Consider the following 14,596-nt stretch of genomic DNA (forward strand, 5'->3'; position numbering starts at 1 on the left):
TAATTATTTAATAAGCCATTCTTCCCTACTCTTTAATAAACATGTCCACTTTTTAAATTCCAGAGGTTGGCAAACTTTTTCTTAAAGGACATGATAGTAAATATTTTGGGCCCTTTTGACCATACGATTTCTGTAGCAACTACTTAACTTTGCCACTGTAGTGCAAAAGTAACCATAGACAAAATGTAAAAGGAAAGACGTGACTGTTCTAATAAAACTTTATTTACAAAAACAAGCTGTGTGCTATGAGCCTTTCAGATTTAGTGTCTGATTTTTTTAAAATTTGTTTTGTTGCTTCCTGTAAAGAGGTACTGCTTATTCAGAGAATCCTGTATTAAAAAGGGACTTTCTGGTCAGTATAGCATAGAAATCTTAACTATTGTTAGGATTCAAGAGTCAGTCATCCAGTATCTACTACTTAAATTCCTACTGTGACAGGGTGATTAGGTCTTTGGAAACTGACAAAGCATTCATTCCTCAGAATAAGAGAAGGGGAGAGGAAAGTGATATATCCCTCTCATCCTGTGGTGGGCCCAGCACCCACTTCCTGACTAGTTCTTCTGTGAGACTTACTTGAGAGCACTGTACAGTGCTTTACTCCCTATACAGGTGCATAACTGTCCAGCCTCCTGTCTTGTCCTGGGTTTCAGCCTCTGGCTTTAACTGGTCTTTCTTTTGCCACTCTTACTCAGTTACACTCAAGACCTGTGCCTAAATTGTTCACCCTCTGGCTGTTTTTTGGATTATTCGTTTAAGTATAACCAGATGTTTGAACAATGCATGCATTTCTGTAGACATTTGCAAGGACTTCCGTCTGCGTAACAAGTATCAATAGTCATTCTGTCACTCATGTTTCTGAGCACCTACTGTGTGCCAGGCAGTGGGGATATAATGATGAAGCAAGAACAGGGATTCGTTGTAATTTTTTTTAAGTTTGTATATTTTGAAGATGTGTAATAAAAATTAAAAAGTAAATCCCTGACCCTATGAAGTTTACACAGTAGTGGTCATCTAACTCTAAAGTGTAGAGTTAATTTGTCTAGTTCGTGCTTGGGTTGTCCACTTTGTTGATTATCTGAGTAAAGTTTTTAATCCTAACATGACACAACTTTACTCCCATTTATATAGGTGTCACTGACTATTTTTTTTTTAAAGCCTGAGTAAAATATTGCCTTAAAAATAAGTAACTGCATCTGGGGAAGAATTTGGAGAACAACTGTATTATCTCTTAAACTGAATGGTAGGTCAACTGGTGTTCATTATATTAGTCTGTAGCCTTTTTTTAAGTCTGAAATATTTGGTAATTCAAAAAGAAATGATAATGCCTTAAAGCTAAATATAAATTTTAAGAGAGTATCCATGTCTTTGATAACTTACATGCATAAATAACAAAATCGACAGTAGATATCTGCTGTCAGTGGCTCCAGAGTAGGTGTGTGTGTCTATAACTGATGGAGCATATAGTGTGGCAAACAACAGTCCCCAGGGGAACAGCCAAGGGCCAGCTGGCCATCCAGCCCCATAACAGCACCCCCAGGAGAAATTTCTCCTCTTCTTTCTCCATTGGCGCTTCAGATGTGTGTCACAGATGTTTGCAGGATATTATGTTGGGAGAAAAATGACTTCAGATAAATGACCATTCTTATTAAACTCATAAAAATATCCATAAAATGTTGGTTGAAATGAAGTCCAAAATGGGTCTGCTTGATTGCTGCCTCTCCTTTGCTCTTGGAGGAGTGAAAATGGTAGCGTGACCCATCTGGTTTGATCAGGACAATCACTGTGAAGATATTTCTCTTTTAGTCCAAGGAGCCCCTTTGCCCTCTGAGCTGTTACTGTGAGTGGTAATTACTTGGTGAGGAGCCTGGATCATTTTCGGAGTCACTGGCCCAGAAAGGAAAATGAAACATTTTTTCTTAAGTCCTTAAAACGAAGGTAAAACATTCTTTCTCTCCTACCGTGGATACTGAGTGTCATTCATTCCTTTTTTTTCCCCCCAGGAGTGAGAGAGTCCCATCAGATAAACATTTTTAAGATAATTGCTTCCATCCTACACCTTGGAAATGTGGAGATTCAAGCCGAGCGCGATGGTGAATCCTGTAGTATATCAGTAAGTTGCCCACCAGCACCAGAGATAACATGTACACAATTTACTCTGTTTGTACAGTTTTATACAACTGAAATGCCTTTACGCTTAAAGGACATTCATAGGTTATTTATTCTTAAGAGGAATGGTTTCTGTTCCCTTGCTGATAATTATTTAAAACAACAAATCCTTTTCAAATCAGCTGCCATCAAGTTTCTGTCGTTGAGGGCAGGGAATTTAGTGGTTACTCAATAAATTATTTTTGATGGTTTGATTTCCCAAGTACCCAAAGTCCATGGGATTCTACAGTGTTATCAGCTCATGAGTACTTTCGGTTTGTGCTTGCAGGGATATGAAGGAGTGTTGGACACTGTCTCCAAGGAGCTTACAATCTAATTGGGTGGACAGGACAGATAACCACAGTTGCCAAGATTTTGACAGTACAAAGGAGAATACTGAGACATCTATATGATAGTATTGCAAACTATGAAGTGCTCCATAAATTCTCTTAATGACTTACTTTCTTGGTGCCCAGTGTAGTACCTTATATGCGGTAGATAAAAAATGTCTAAGTGGGTGGGTGGGGGAGCACTGCCCATTACAAGTAGTATAGACAGCATGTTGCGTGCTCTCTGGTATGTGATGGTATAGGGCTGGGCTAAAAAACTGGTATTCTGACCTTGAGTAAGGAATCTGCAATTGTTTCTTTTAGACCTCTTTTGTGTCCATTTATGGCCAAGTCCTGGGAGGTACAAAGTATGATTCTTTCTACCAAGGTCTTAGAATTTAAATAACTGGGGAAATACAGAAGACAGTACTACAGAATAGGAATGTGGGCATGTGTCCAGGCCACGCACAAGCTGATCCTTTTTCAATTGTGCAGGCATTTTTTTAACCCAGTTAAACCTGGCCCTGCCTTAAGGGAGAGGAAGTCCTGAATGGTAGCTGGCATTTGGCCTAGCTCATCACCCCCATACACCTACGAGAGAAATAGCCTTGGGTTTGGAGCCCCTGGCCCCGTCAGGCCTGCCGCCATCCTCGGCACGGAGTCTGCAGCCTCACGAGAGGATCACCCACTGGGCCCATTGTGAAAGCAGGGAAGGCTGGAGCTGGGCAGTGCTCGGTACCCCGGGACGTCAGTGTGTGTGCGTGTGCCTGTCTGCATGTGTGGGTGTGTGTGCGCGTGTGTGGCGGGGCAGTGTGGTTGGCCGTGGTGATGCTGTGAGACGGATTGAGGTGGGCAGAGGAGAACCTGGTGCCTTGGTGGGTGGCAGATGGGCCTCTAGTGCAGGCCAGACACTCTTTAGGTCCAGTGAAGCATTGTGTCTCTTGAGAAAGGCACAGAGGGTCTGTGCCTCCCCTCCCAACACGTCCGCATAAATGTCCCCCCGTTCCTTAGGGCAACCATACTCTGCCTAGTGTTGGGGACAGGTGAGATTAGGAACATTGGCATTGAAAAACTCCTAATTTAGGCTGGCCAAATGCAGGAAAGCTGACAGATTTCCCTTGGCCTCCACCCTCCCCTTCCCCCAGTCTCCTTCTCAAGGTCACATTCTGGTCACGTCCCCCATTGTGGGTTCTTACAGCGTTCATGCCTCTCCTCCATATCTCTCAGCGTGGTTATAATTTTACATTTATTATGTGATGATTTGCTGTGTGTCTCTCTCCCTCATGAGATTCCAAAGTCTATGAGAACGGGGACTGTTTGCTCTCTGTTGTATCACCAGCACCCAGCACAGTGCCCAGGACTTGGTAGATGCCCAGTAAGCAGATGGATGGATGATGGAGGCTCTCTAGGCTCAGGGGTGATGCAAGTGAGCAAATAGAGGAGCACTGGGCTGGGCTGACGGTGAGGCCCGAGGACCAGGGCCAGTGAGTTCCTGGGCGCCTGTGGCTGTGGGTTGAGTGAGGCCAGGGCCTCTTTGGAGAGCCAGGACTTGGGCTTATCAAGGAAGTGTCTCTCTGATCTTAGGGTTGATCTCTGCACCAGCCTCTGCAGGGACCTTCTGGTGAGAAGGAGAGTGAACATTTACTGGTGGTATTTGATCGATGCCCATTTCCCCCACTAAACTCCAGGACAGTGTCTCCTGTGCTCACTCTTCTAGCCCTGACACACACTGGCACCCACTGAGTGTGTGTGCAAAGACTGTGTGAAGGAGGGCTATCAGGGCACACTTGGGGAAGGCGGGGGTGGGGAAGGAGGACACAAATAGTGCTGGAGGGAGGGGAGGATGCCTGACAGGTGAAGGCTTGGACATCAGGCCCTTACTCTCAGAGACGACAGGAAGGCAGAGGTTTGTGAGCACAGGTACGTGGTGTAGGCTGGTCTCGTATTGTTCTCCAGTTAAAGGCTGTGTTGAGAGCTAGTTGAGAGTGAGAAATTGGAGTCAGGGCTGCTAGGGTTCAAATCCTGGTTCTGCCACTTACTGATAGTTTCTTACCTTCCTGCTTCCTTATCTGCAGGCGGGGGTGATATTACCCACCTTGGCACAGGGCTCGAGGGCTCGAGTTCTCGACTGTTATCATTGTTGGCAGAGCCAGAGTGGACCTTCTGAGCATCCGTCTCCTTTCACAGGGTTGGAAAGACTAAGGCCCAGAGAGAGGAAACTCTCTCTCTAAAGTCATAATGACAGTTAATGGCAAAGCCCAGCCAGCGTTCTTGCTCCACACCACTGCCAGCCCTGCTCCTTCCTCTGGACGGTCAGTCCTTGGAGCTGTGGCTGTTTTCCACTAGCCTGATGTTCCCCATCTGTGCCCAGCACGCTGCTGGGCACGCAGTGTGTGCTCGCTCAAGAAATGCTTTGCTAAATGATCGCTAGTGCAAGGATTTTGGTTTATGCCTTGGGTGCATAGGGTGGACCTCCTACTGTGGAAGGGGTGTCTGTCCAGATGCAGTGGTGCCTTCTGCTTGGTAGTTGTTATTTTTAATTAAAGCATGAAAATATGTTCCATAACTGCCAGAGTTACCTTGGAGATGTAGTAGCATGCAATTATTTGGACACCAGAGGCAATTTGTTTCTTGAATTTGGCAATATGGGCCCACAAAACTCATCAGCTGCCTGTGATGCTGGCTGTCTTTAATGGATTTAGCATCATTTAATTAAGCTTAAGTGTAATTGCATAATGTTAAATCAGTTTCAGTTAGTATCTTTAATCAACAATCAGGAGCGGGTAATAGATGGGCAGGCAACTCCCTGCTGCAGCCAATGGAAACCTGTCCCGTGGTGATGATTGAAAAGTTCCAAAACTTGTGGAACTCTGTGTGTGTGTGTGTGTGTGTGTGTGTGTGTTTACAGAGTACGTTAACAAGCTGGTTCCATCACGTTCAACCTACTATCACTCTCCCGGCCCCCCACTTTTGTTGAGTAAAGCCAGTTAATGGCCTTTGTAACTATTACTCCAACTCCACAAACCATACTCCAGAAAAACTGGCCTTAATGATTTTTGGAGGTTCTTTCCTACTCTGACATTTTATTATTTTGTAATTATGTGTATTTGGGTAGATGGATTTTAAGTATCTGTAGGAGGGAGAAAAAATGGCCTGGGGAAATGGTACAGTTATCTGTGTTAATTTTCATTGAACAAGCCTGCATTTAGGTGGTGGCAGCGTCATCGGAAAATGATTCCCACAAGCAGTTCAGGGCCATTAGGAGGTGGCACATGACATTCTTAAGGATTCCCTTTCAGCCTCGGAGTTATTAAGCTCTCCAGCAGGCTCATGGCTGGGTTATCAACTTCCCCTGGGGGATTCAGATGAGGGAATGAATAATGCGCGAGAAGAACCTCTAGAGGAACAGCAAGTTTTCTGTGGGGTGTTGTGAATGGGCAGCAAGGGGGACCCAGGACACCTACACACTTGGGCAAAGTAAGACAAGACTCTGTGGGTGATTTGGTTATCAGGGACTCAAGGGCAAGGTGATGTGATTGGTACTTTGGGTAACTGAGGGTCAAGATGAAATGCAGCTGGCTACCTGGGTGCATTCTCGTACTTCTCTGGGGCTCAGTTTCTTACCTGTATGGAAAAGGGACTTACGCTGGAGGCATCCCTAGTTTCTCCCAGCTCTAAACATGAATATCAGCTACAGTGTTCCAAGTGATCTTCCCAAGTCAAAATTTGTTCCTTATTTTTTGCCATTTGTCCTAGCTTTCCACCTAGATTCACTTTCTTTCCAAGTGGCAAGTGCTTAAAGAATATAAATAAGTTCCGTTACGTGTTTAGTATGACCAAGGCTAAGATGAAAGCAAATCTGCTTGGAAGCTTAGGATGGTGTGATGTCAGTGTGCTGTCATCGTCCAAGGGGGTCAGCTCAGGGCTCGTTTCCGAGCGCACTGCTCTAGACCGCGTGTGAGCCCAAGGTAACACTCAAAAGCGAGGACCTTTCCAGGGCTGTGGATTGAGCGCTGCATGTGGAACTCTGCAGTTGGAAGCTACGTTCACTGTGATTTTGCCTCTGGCTCCTAATTCTTAATGGATTATCTGTTCCTGAGTTATCAGTTCTCATCCTGCTCCCTTCACTCTGGAGCCCTCTCCTCCAGTTACCCTTCAGGCCCTGGCAGGGGAGGAGGGGACAGGGAAAGTGGAGAGTTGTTTTTTAAAGCCCGGCTGATGATTTGTTCATTAGCAGGTATTATCAGTTTGAGCAACACTCATTGGGCCCCAGTTGTCACCTAGTGGTGTGAGAGTGCATGAGATGGCTGGGGCAGTGGCTAGGGATGAAATGGGATTCTGGGGGGCCTAGAGTTGGGTTCCTTCCCTCCCTAGAGCGTGGTGGTGGGCTGTCCTCAACGCCCCGCTGAACCCTTCTCCCATGTCTCTTCCAGCCTGAGGATGAACACCTGAGCAACTTCTGCCAACTGCTGGGGGTGGAGGAGAGTCAGATGCAGCACTGGCTGTGCCATCGCAAGCTGGCCACCGCCTCGGAGACCTACATCAAGACCATGTCCCTGCAGCAGGTGGTCAACGCGCGCAATGCCCTGGCCAAGCACATCTACGCCCAGCTGTTTGGCTGGATAGTGGGGCACATCAACAAGGCCCTGCACACCTCCCTCAAGCAGCACTCCTTCATCGGGGTCCTGGACATCTACGGGTAGGACTGTGCCTCCTCCCGCTGATCACTGGTGTCTTCCTGCTGGCATTTTAGAGCCAGTGGGGACCTTGGAGACTTTCCTGGTGATTCTCAAGCAGGGGAGTGTGAAATATGGGGGCAGGGGGCATTTTGGGTTGTCACAGTGTCTGGGTCTCTGCCGGCACTTGGTGGCCCAAGGCCGGGGATGCTAGGTGTCCTACAATACAGAGGACAGTCCCAAGGAAGAATGGACCCTATCAAACGCCAGTAGCTCCCCCACTGAGAAACCCCACAGACATCCCTTTGTCCTTTTGGGAAACTGAGGCCCAGAGATGGCAGCGTCTTGTCCAACATCAGACTGGAGGTTTCTGTGAACTTAAATTCAGGTTTTCTACTCCAGTTATGTTTTATTTAAAGCTATCATCTGACCTCATTCACCATGTCACCAATCAAGGTGATTGTTTTAATACTGTAACTGTGCCCAGTGCTGTGATACAGATTGATATTGTGTGTGGTCATTCCTGAAGTTTCTCTGCATTTTAGAATTCTAGCCTAGTGGAAAAGACGGTTACTCATAACAGTGTAACTTACAGGGAGAGGCAACCTGGCATGTAGAAAGCATACTTCACTAGGCACTAGAAGACTGCCTTTCTGACTCGTTGCTGTCCCCAGCTAGCTGAATGACCCTCTACAGATCACAGCCCTTCTATTCTTTAGTTTCTATAGCTTGAAAGGAAGTTTTGAGCCACAAGTCTCTCTTAGGTGCATTCCAGGTCCTTCTAGAATTGCTTGAAATTATATGTACTGGGTTGAAACCTTACCTGCACTTCTTTTATGATCAATGTCCTGCCCTCTTTAAGCTAATAATAGATGAAATCCTCCTGGATCTTTATATCATAGAGGTCATGGTTTCTGTCTTAAAATAGAACTTTGGACGCTTAGAAGTGCAGAGTTGTAACAGCCATGATACTCTGGTAGAAACGACTGCTCAGTGAGCTGACAAGCTGGTGCTCACCTTATGTTGAGGCTGTAGTAAAGGAAAACCTCCTCTAGAAGCGGCTGCTTTCCCGTGCAAAGATAGATAGGCTGTCCCAGCTCCATCTCTGCTGCTCTTGTTTATCACTGCGATTTGAATCAAATCATGTCACGTGCTGTGTCAGTAAACTTGATTTCTGGCATCGCAGAGGCTTCCAGAACATGCTGAAGAGTTAAGTCACATGCACGAGCTACATAATACAAGAGACAACAGAAGAAATTGTAACAGGGTCAGTTTGAGGGTTTGGACACTTGGTGCTGTACGAGTTTCAAGGCAGAAGAGTGCACGCTTGTTGGCACAGTCAGGAAAAGCTTCACGTGGAAGGTGAGGCTTGAACTCAATCTTTCAAGGAGAGGGTAGAACATGGGCAGTTGGGGGAGACCCTTTGGGACAGGAGCACAGTCCAGATGGTAGGGAAAAAGCCACCTCCTAGGTGATGAGGAGCACAGTGGAGGATGAGCTTGGGGGAGGCAGGAGAATGCATCCTCTGCGGGCTCTCCAAGGTTCTAGCCGAGTGACTGTGGACATGCCACTTCTCTTCTGCTCCGTCGAGTGCCTGCTTTTTGACTCAGCCCTTCCAGTTGCTCTGGGGAGAGGAACATAGCACAGTCTGTGCACCCAGGAAACATACTACCAAGCTGTCAGTAATTAATTCTGTGTTATTCATCCCTCTGCCATGAGTACTTTCAGGTAATTGGGTTTCAAAAAACCTGATCTTTAGTGTTACATTCTGATGTAAGAGCTAGAGAAAGTCAGGATGCAGCATCTGACCTGGTTCCCTTAATCTACCTGGGCAAGAATCTATTTTAACTGAGTTTATAGTGTGGGAAGATTAATGTGGAGATTCACTGTTCTTGTTGGTTTTTTTTTTTTAACATCTTTATTGAAGTATAATTGCTTTACAACGTTGTGTTAGTTTCTGCTGTATAACAAAGTGAATCAGTTATACATATACATATATCCCCATATCTCTTCCCTCTTGCGTCTCCCTCCCAGCCTCCCTATCCCACCCCTTTAGGTGGTCACAAAGCACCAAGCTGATCACCCTGTGCTATGCGGCCGCTTCCCACTAGCTATCTATTTTACATTTGGTAGTATATATATGTCAGTGCTACTCTCTCACTTCGTCCCAGCTTCCCCTTCCCCCTCCCTGTGTCCTCAAGTCCATTCTCTACGTCTGTGTCTTTATTACTATATTGCCCCTAGGTTCATCAGAACCATTTGTTTTTTTCGATTCCATATTTATGTGTTAGCATACGGTATTTGTTTTTCTCTTTCTGACTGACTTCACTCTGTATGACAGACTCTGGGTCAATCCACCTCATTACAAATACCTCAATTTTGTTTCTTTCTATGGCTGAGTAATATTCCATTGTATATATGTGCCACAACTTCTTTATCCATTCATCTGTCAATTGACACTTAGGTTGCTTCCATCTACTGGCTATTGTAAATAGTGCTGCAATGAACATTGTGGTACATGTCACTTTTTGAATCATAGTTTTCTCAGGGTATATCCCCTGTAGTGGGATTGCTGGGTCATCTGGTAGTTCTATTTTTAGTTTTTTAAGGAACCTCCATACTGTTCTCCATAGTGGCTGTATCCATTTACATTCCCACCAACAGTGCAAGAGGGTTCCCTTTTCTCCACACCCTCTCTAGAATTTATTGTTTGTAGATTTTTTGATCATGGCCATTCTGACCGGTGTGAGGTGATACCTCATTGTGGTTTTGATTTGCATTTCTCTAATTATTAGTGATGTTGAGCATCCTTTCGTGTGTTTGTTGGCAATCTGTATATTTTCTTTGGAGAAATATCTATCTAGGTCTTCTGCCCATTTTTGGATTAGGTTGTTTGTTTTTTGATATTGAGCTGCATGAGCTGCTTATAAAGTTTGGAGATTAATCCCCTGTCAGTTGCTTCATTTGCAAATATTTTCTCCCATTCTGAGGGTTGTCTTTTGGTCTTGTTTATGGTTTCCTTTGCTGTGCAAAAGCTTTTAAGTTTCATTAGGTCCTGTTTGTTTATTTTTCTTTTTATTTCCATTTCTCTAGGAGGTGGGTCAAAACGGATCTTGCTGTGATTTATGTCATAGAGTGTCCTGCCTATGTTTTCCTCTAAGAGTTTGATAGTGTCTGGCCTTACATTTAGGTCTTTAATCCATTTTGAGTTTATTTTTGTGTATGGTGTTAGGGAGTGTTCTAATTTCATTCTTTTACATGTAGCTGTCCAGTTTTCCCAGCACCACTTATTGAAGAGACTGTCTTTTCTCCACTGTATATTTTTGCCTCCTTTATCAAAGATAAGGTGACCATATGTGTGTGGGTTTATCTCTGGGCTTTCTATCCGGTTCCATTGATGTATATTTCTGTTTTTGTGCCAGTACCATACAGTCTTGACTTGATTACTGTAGCCTTGTAGTATAGTCTGAAGTCAGGGAGCCTGATTCCTCCAGCTCCATTTTTCGTTCTCAAGATTGCTTTGGCTATTCGGGGTCTTTTGTGCTTCCATACAAATTGTGAAATGTTTTGTTCTAGTTCTGTAAAAAATGCCAGCGGTAGTTTGATAGGGATTGCCTTGAATCTGTAGATTGCTTTGGGTAGTAGAGTCATTTTCACAATGTTGATTCTTCCAATCCAAGAACATGGTATATTTCTCCACCTGTTTGTATCATCTTTAATTTCTTTCATCAGTGTCTTATAGTTTTCTGTATACAGGTCCTTTGTCTCCTTAGGTAGGTTTATTCCTAGATGTTTTATTCTTTTTGTTGCAGTGGCAAATGGGGGTGTTTTCTTAATTTCACTCTCAGAGTTTTCATCATTCGTGTGTAAGAATGCCAGAGATTTCTGTGCATCAGTTTTGTATCCTGCTACTTTACCAAATTCATTGATTAGCTCTAGCAGTTTTCTGGTAGCATCCTTAGGATTCTCTATGTATAGTATCATGTCATCTGCAAACAGTGACAGCATTAGTTCTTCTTTTCCGATTTGGATTCCTTTTATTTCTTTTTCTTCTCTGATTGCTGTGGCTAGAACTTCCAAAACTATGTTGAATAAGAGTGGTGAGAGTGGGCAACCTTGTCTTGTTCCTGATCTTAGTGGAAATGGTTTCAGTTTTTCACCATTGAGAACAATGCTGGCTGTGGGTTTGTCATATATGGCGTTTATTATGTTGAGGAAAGTTCCCTCTATGCCTACTTTCTGCAGGGTTTTTATTATAAATGGGTGTTGAATTTTGTCGAAAGCTTTTTCTGCATCTGTTGAGATTATCATATGGTTTATATCCTTCAGTTTGTTAATATGGTGTATCCCATTGATTGATTTGCATATATTGAATGAAGAATCCTTGCATTCCTGGGATAAACCCCAGTTGATCATGGTGTATGATCCTTTTAATGTGCTGTTGGATTCTGCTTGCTAGTATTTTGTTGAGGATTTTTTGCATCTATGTTCATCAGTGATATTGGCCTGTAGTTTTCTTTCTTTGTGACATCTTTGTCTGGTTTTGGTGTCAGGGTGATGGTGACCTTGTAGAATGAGTTTGGGAGTGTTCCTCCCTCTGCTATATTTTGGAAGAGTTTGAGCAACATAGGTGTTAGCCCTTTTCTAAATGTTTTATAGAATTCACCTGTGAAGCCATCTGGTCCTGGGCTTTTGTTTCTTGGGAGTTTTTCAGTTACATTTTCAATTTCAGTGCTTGTGATTGATCTGTTCTTATTTTCTGTTTCTTCCTGGTTCAGTCTTTGAATGTTGTACTTTTCTAAGAAATTGTCTATTTTTTCCAGGTTGTCTATTTTATTGGCATATGGTTGTTTGTAGCAGTATCTCATGATTCTTTGTATTTCTGTAGTGTCAGTTGTTACTTCTCCTTTTTCATTTCTAATTCTTTTTAAAAATTTTTTTTAGTTTTTATAAACTTGCTCTTTTTAAAATTAATTAATTTATTTATTTATTTTAGCTGTGTTGGGTCTTCGTTGCCACGCGTAGACTTTCTCTAGTTGCAGTGAGCAGGGGATACTCTTCGTTGTGGTGCACGGGCCTCTCATTGCAGTGGTCTCTCTGTTGCAGAACACCGGCTCTAGGGCGTGTGGGCTTCAGTAGTTGTGGCGCATGGACTTCAGTCGTTGTGGCTGGTGGCTCTAGAGCGCAGGCTCAGTACTTTTGGCGCATGGGCTTAGTTGCTCCATGGCATATGGGTTGGGATCTTCCCAGACCAGTACTTGAACCTGTGTCCCCTGCATTGGCAGGTGGATTCTTAACCACTGCACCACCAGGGAAGCCTTCTAATTCTGTTGATTTGAGTCTTCTCCCTTTTTTTCTTGATGAGTCTGGCTAATGGTTTATCAATTTTGTTTACCTTCTCAAAGAACCAGCTTTTAGTTGTACTGATCTTTGCTATTGTTTCCTTCATTCCTTTTTCATTTATTTCTGATCTGATCTTTATGATTTCTTTTCTTCTGCTAACTTTGGGGTTTTTTGTTCTTCTTTCTCTAATTGCTTTAGGTGTAAGGTAAGGTTGTTTATTTGAGATTTTTCTTGTTTCTTGAAGTAGGAATATATTGCTATAAACATCCCTCTTAGAGCTGCTTTTGCTGCATCTCATCTGTCTTAGATCGTCGTGTTTTCATTGTCACTTGTCTCTAGGTATTTTTTGATTTCCTCTTTGATTTCTTCAGTGATCTCTTGGTTATTTAGTAGTGTATTGTTTAACCTCCATGTGTTTGTCTTTTTTACAGTTTTTTTTCCCTGTAATTGATATCTAGTCTCATAGCATTGTGGTCAGAAAAGATGCTTGATACAATTTCAATTTTCTTAAATTTACCAAGGCTTGATTTGTGACCCAAGATATGATCTATCCTGGAGAATGTTCCATGAGCACTTGAGAAGAAAGTGTATTCTGTTGTTTTTGGATGGAATGTCCTATAAATATAAGTTAAGTCCACCTGGTCTAATATGTCATTTAAAGCTTGTGTTTCCTCATTTATTTTCATTTTGGAGGATTTTCATTTTGGAGGATCTGTCCATTGGTGAAAATGGTGTGTTAAAGTCCCCTACTCTTGTTGTGTTAATGTCTATTTCCCCGCTTATGGCTGTTAGCATTTGCCTTACGTATTGATGTGTTCCTATGTTAGGTGCATAAATATTTACAATTGTTATATCTTCTTCATGGATGGATCCCTTGATCATTATGTAGTGTCCTTTTTTGTCTCTTATAATAGCATTTATTTTAAAGTCTATTTTGTCTGATATTTTAAAGTCTATTTTGTCTGATAGGAGTATTGCTACTCCAGCTTTCTTTTGATTTCCATTTGCACGGAATATCTTTTTCCATCCCCTTATTTTCAGTCCGTATGTGTCCCTAGGTCTGAAGTGGGTCTCTTCTAGACAGCATATATATGGGTCTTGTTTCCATTCAGCCAGTCTATGTCTTTTGGTTGGAGCATTTAATCCATTTACATTCAAGGTAATTATCGATATGTATGTTCCTGTTACCATTTTCTCTATTGTTTTGGGGGTTTTTTTGTGGGTCTTTACTTCTGTTGTGTTTCCTGCTTAGAGAAGTTCCTTTCGCCTTTGTTGTAAAGCTGGTTTGATGGTGCTGAATTCTCGTAGCTTTTGCTGCTTGTCTGTAAAGCGTTTGATTTCTCTGTCGAATCTGAATGAGATCCTTGCTGGATAGAGTAATCTTGCTTGTACGTTTTCCTCTTTCATCACTTTAAATATGTCCTGCCACTCCCTTCTGGCTTTCTGAATTTCTGCTGAAGATCAGCTTTTAGCCTTATGGGGATTCCCTTGTATGTTTTTTATTGCTTTTCCCTTGCTGCTTTTAATATTTTTTCTTTGTATTTAATTTTTGGTAGCTGGATTAATATGTATCTTAGCGTGTTTCTCCTTGGATTTATCCTGTATGGGACTCTGCACTTCCTGGTCTTGATTGACTATTTCCTTTCCCATGTTAGGGAAATTTTTTACTATAATCTCTTCAAATATTTTCTCAGACCCTTTCTTTTTCTCTTCTTCTTCTGGGACCCCTATAATTCAAATTCTGATGCATTTAATGTTGTCCCAGAGGTCTCTGAGACTGTCCTCAATTCTTTTCATTCTTTTTTCTTTATTTTGCTCTGAGGCAGTTATTTCCACTATTTTATCTTCCAGGTCACTTATCTGTTCTTCTGCCTCAGTTATCCTGCTATTGATTCCTTCTAGAATATTTTTAATTCCATTTATTGTGTTGTTCATCATTGTTTGTTTGCTCTTTAGTTCTTCTAGGTTCTTGTTAAACGTTTCTTGTATTTTCTCCATTCTATTTCCAAGATTTTGGATCATCTTTACTATCATTGCTCTGAATTCTTTTTCAGGTAGACTGCTGATTTCCTCTTCATTTGTTTGGTCTTGTGGGTTTTATTC

At 42.7% G+C, this 14,596-nt stretch overlaps 1 protein-coding gene across 2 annotated transcripts in view; it reads left to right on the forward strand.

Annotated features, from left to right (window-relative positions):
• Window positions 1–14,596, forward strand: part of MYO5B (myosin VB) — a 353,322-nt gene that overhangs the window by 218,896 nt on the left and 119,830 nt on the right. For both annotated transcript variants that reach the window (XM_059039745.2, XM_059039744.2), the window contains exons 9-10: window positions 2,001–2,110; window positions 6,908–7,173. In XM_059039745.2, the coding sequence (XP_058895728.1) occupies window positions 2,001–2,110; window positions 6,908–7,173 (376 nt within the window). The remainder of the gene's footprint in view (window positions 1–2,000; window positions 2,111–6,907; window positions 7,174–14,596) is intronic.

This window comes from Kogia breviceps, chromosome 15 (genome assembly GCF_026419965.1).
Source record: "Kogia breviceps isolate mKogBre1 chromosome 15, mKogBre1 haplotype 1, whole genome shotgun sequence".
NCBI lineage: Eukaryota > Metazoa > Chordata > Mammalia > Artiodactyla > Physeteridae > Kogia > Kogia breviceps.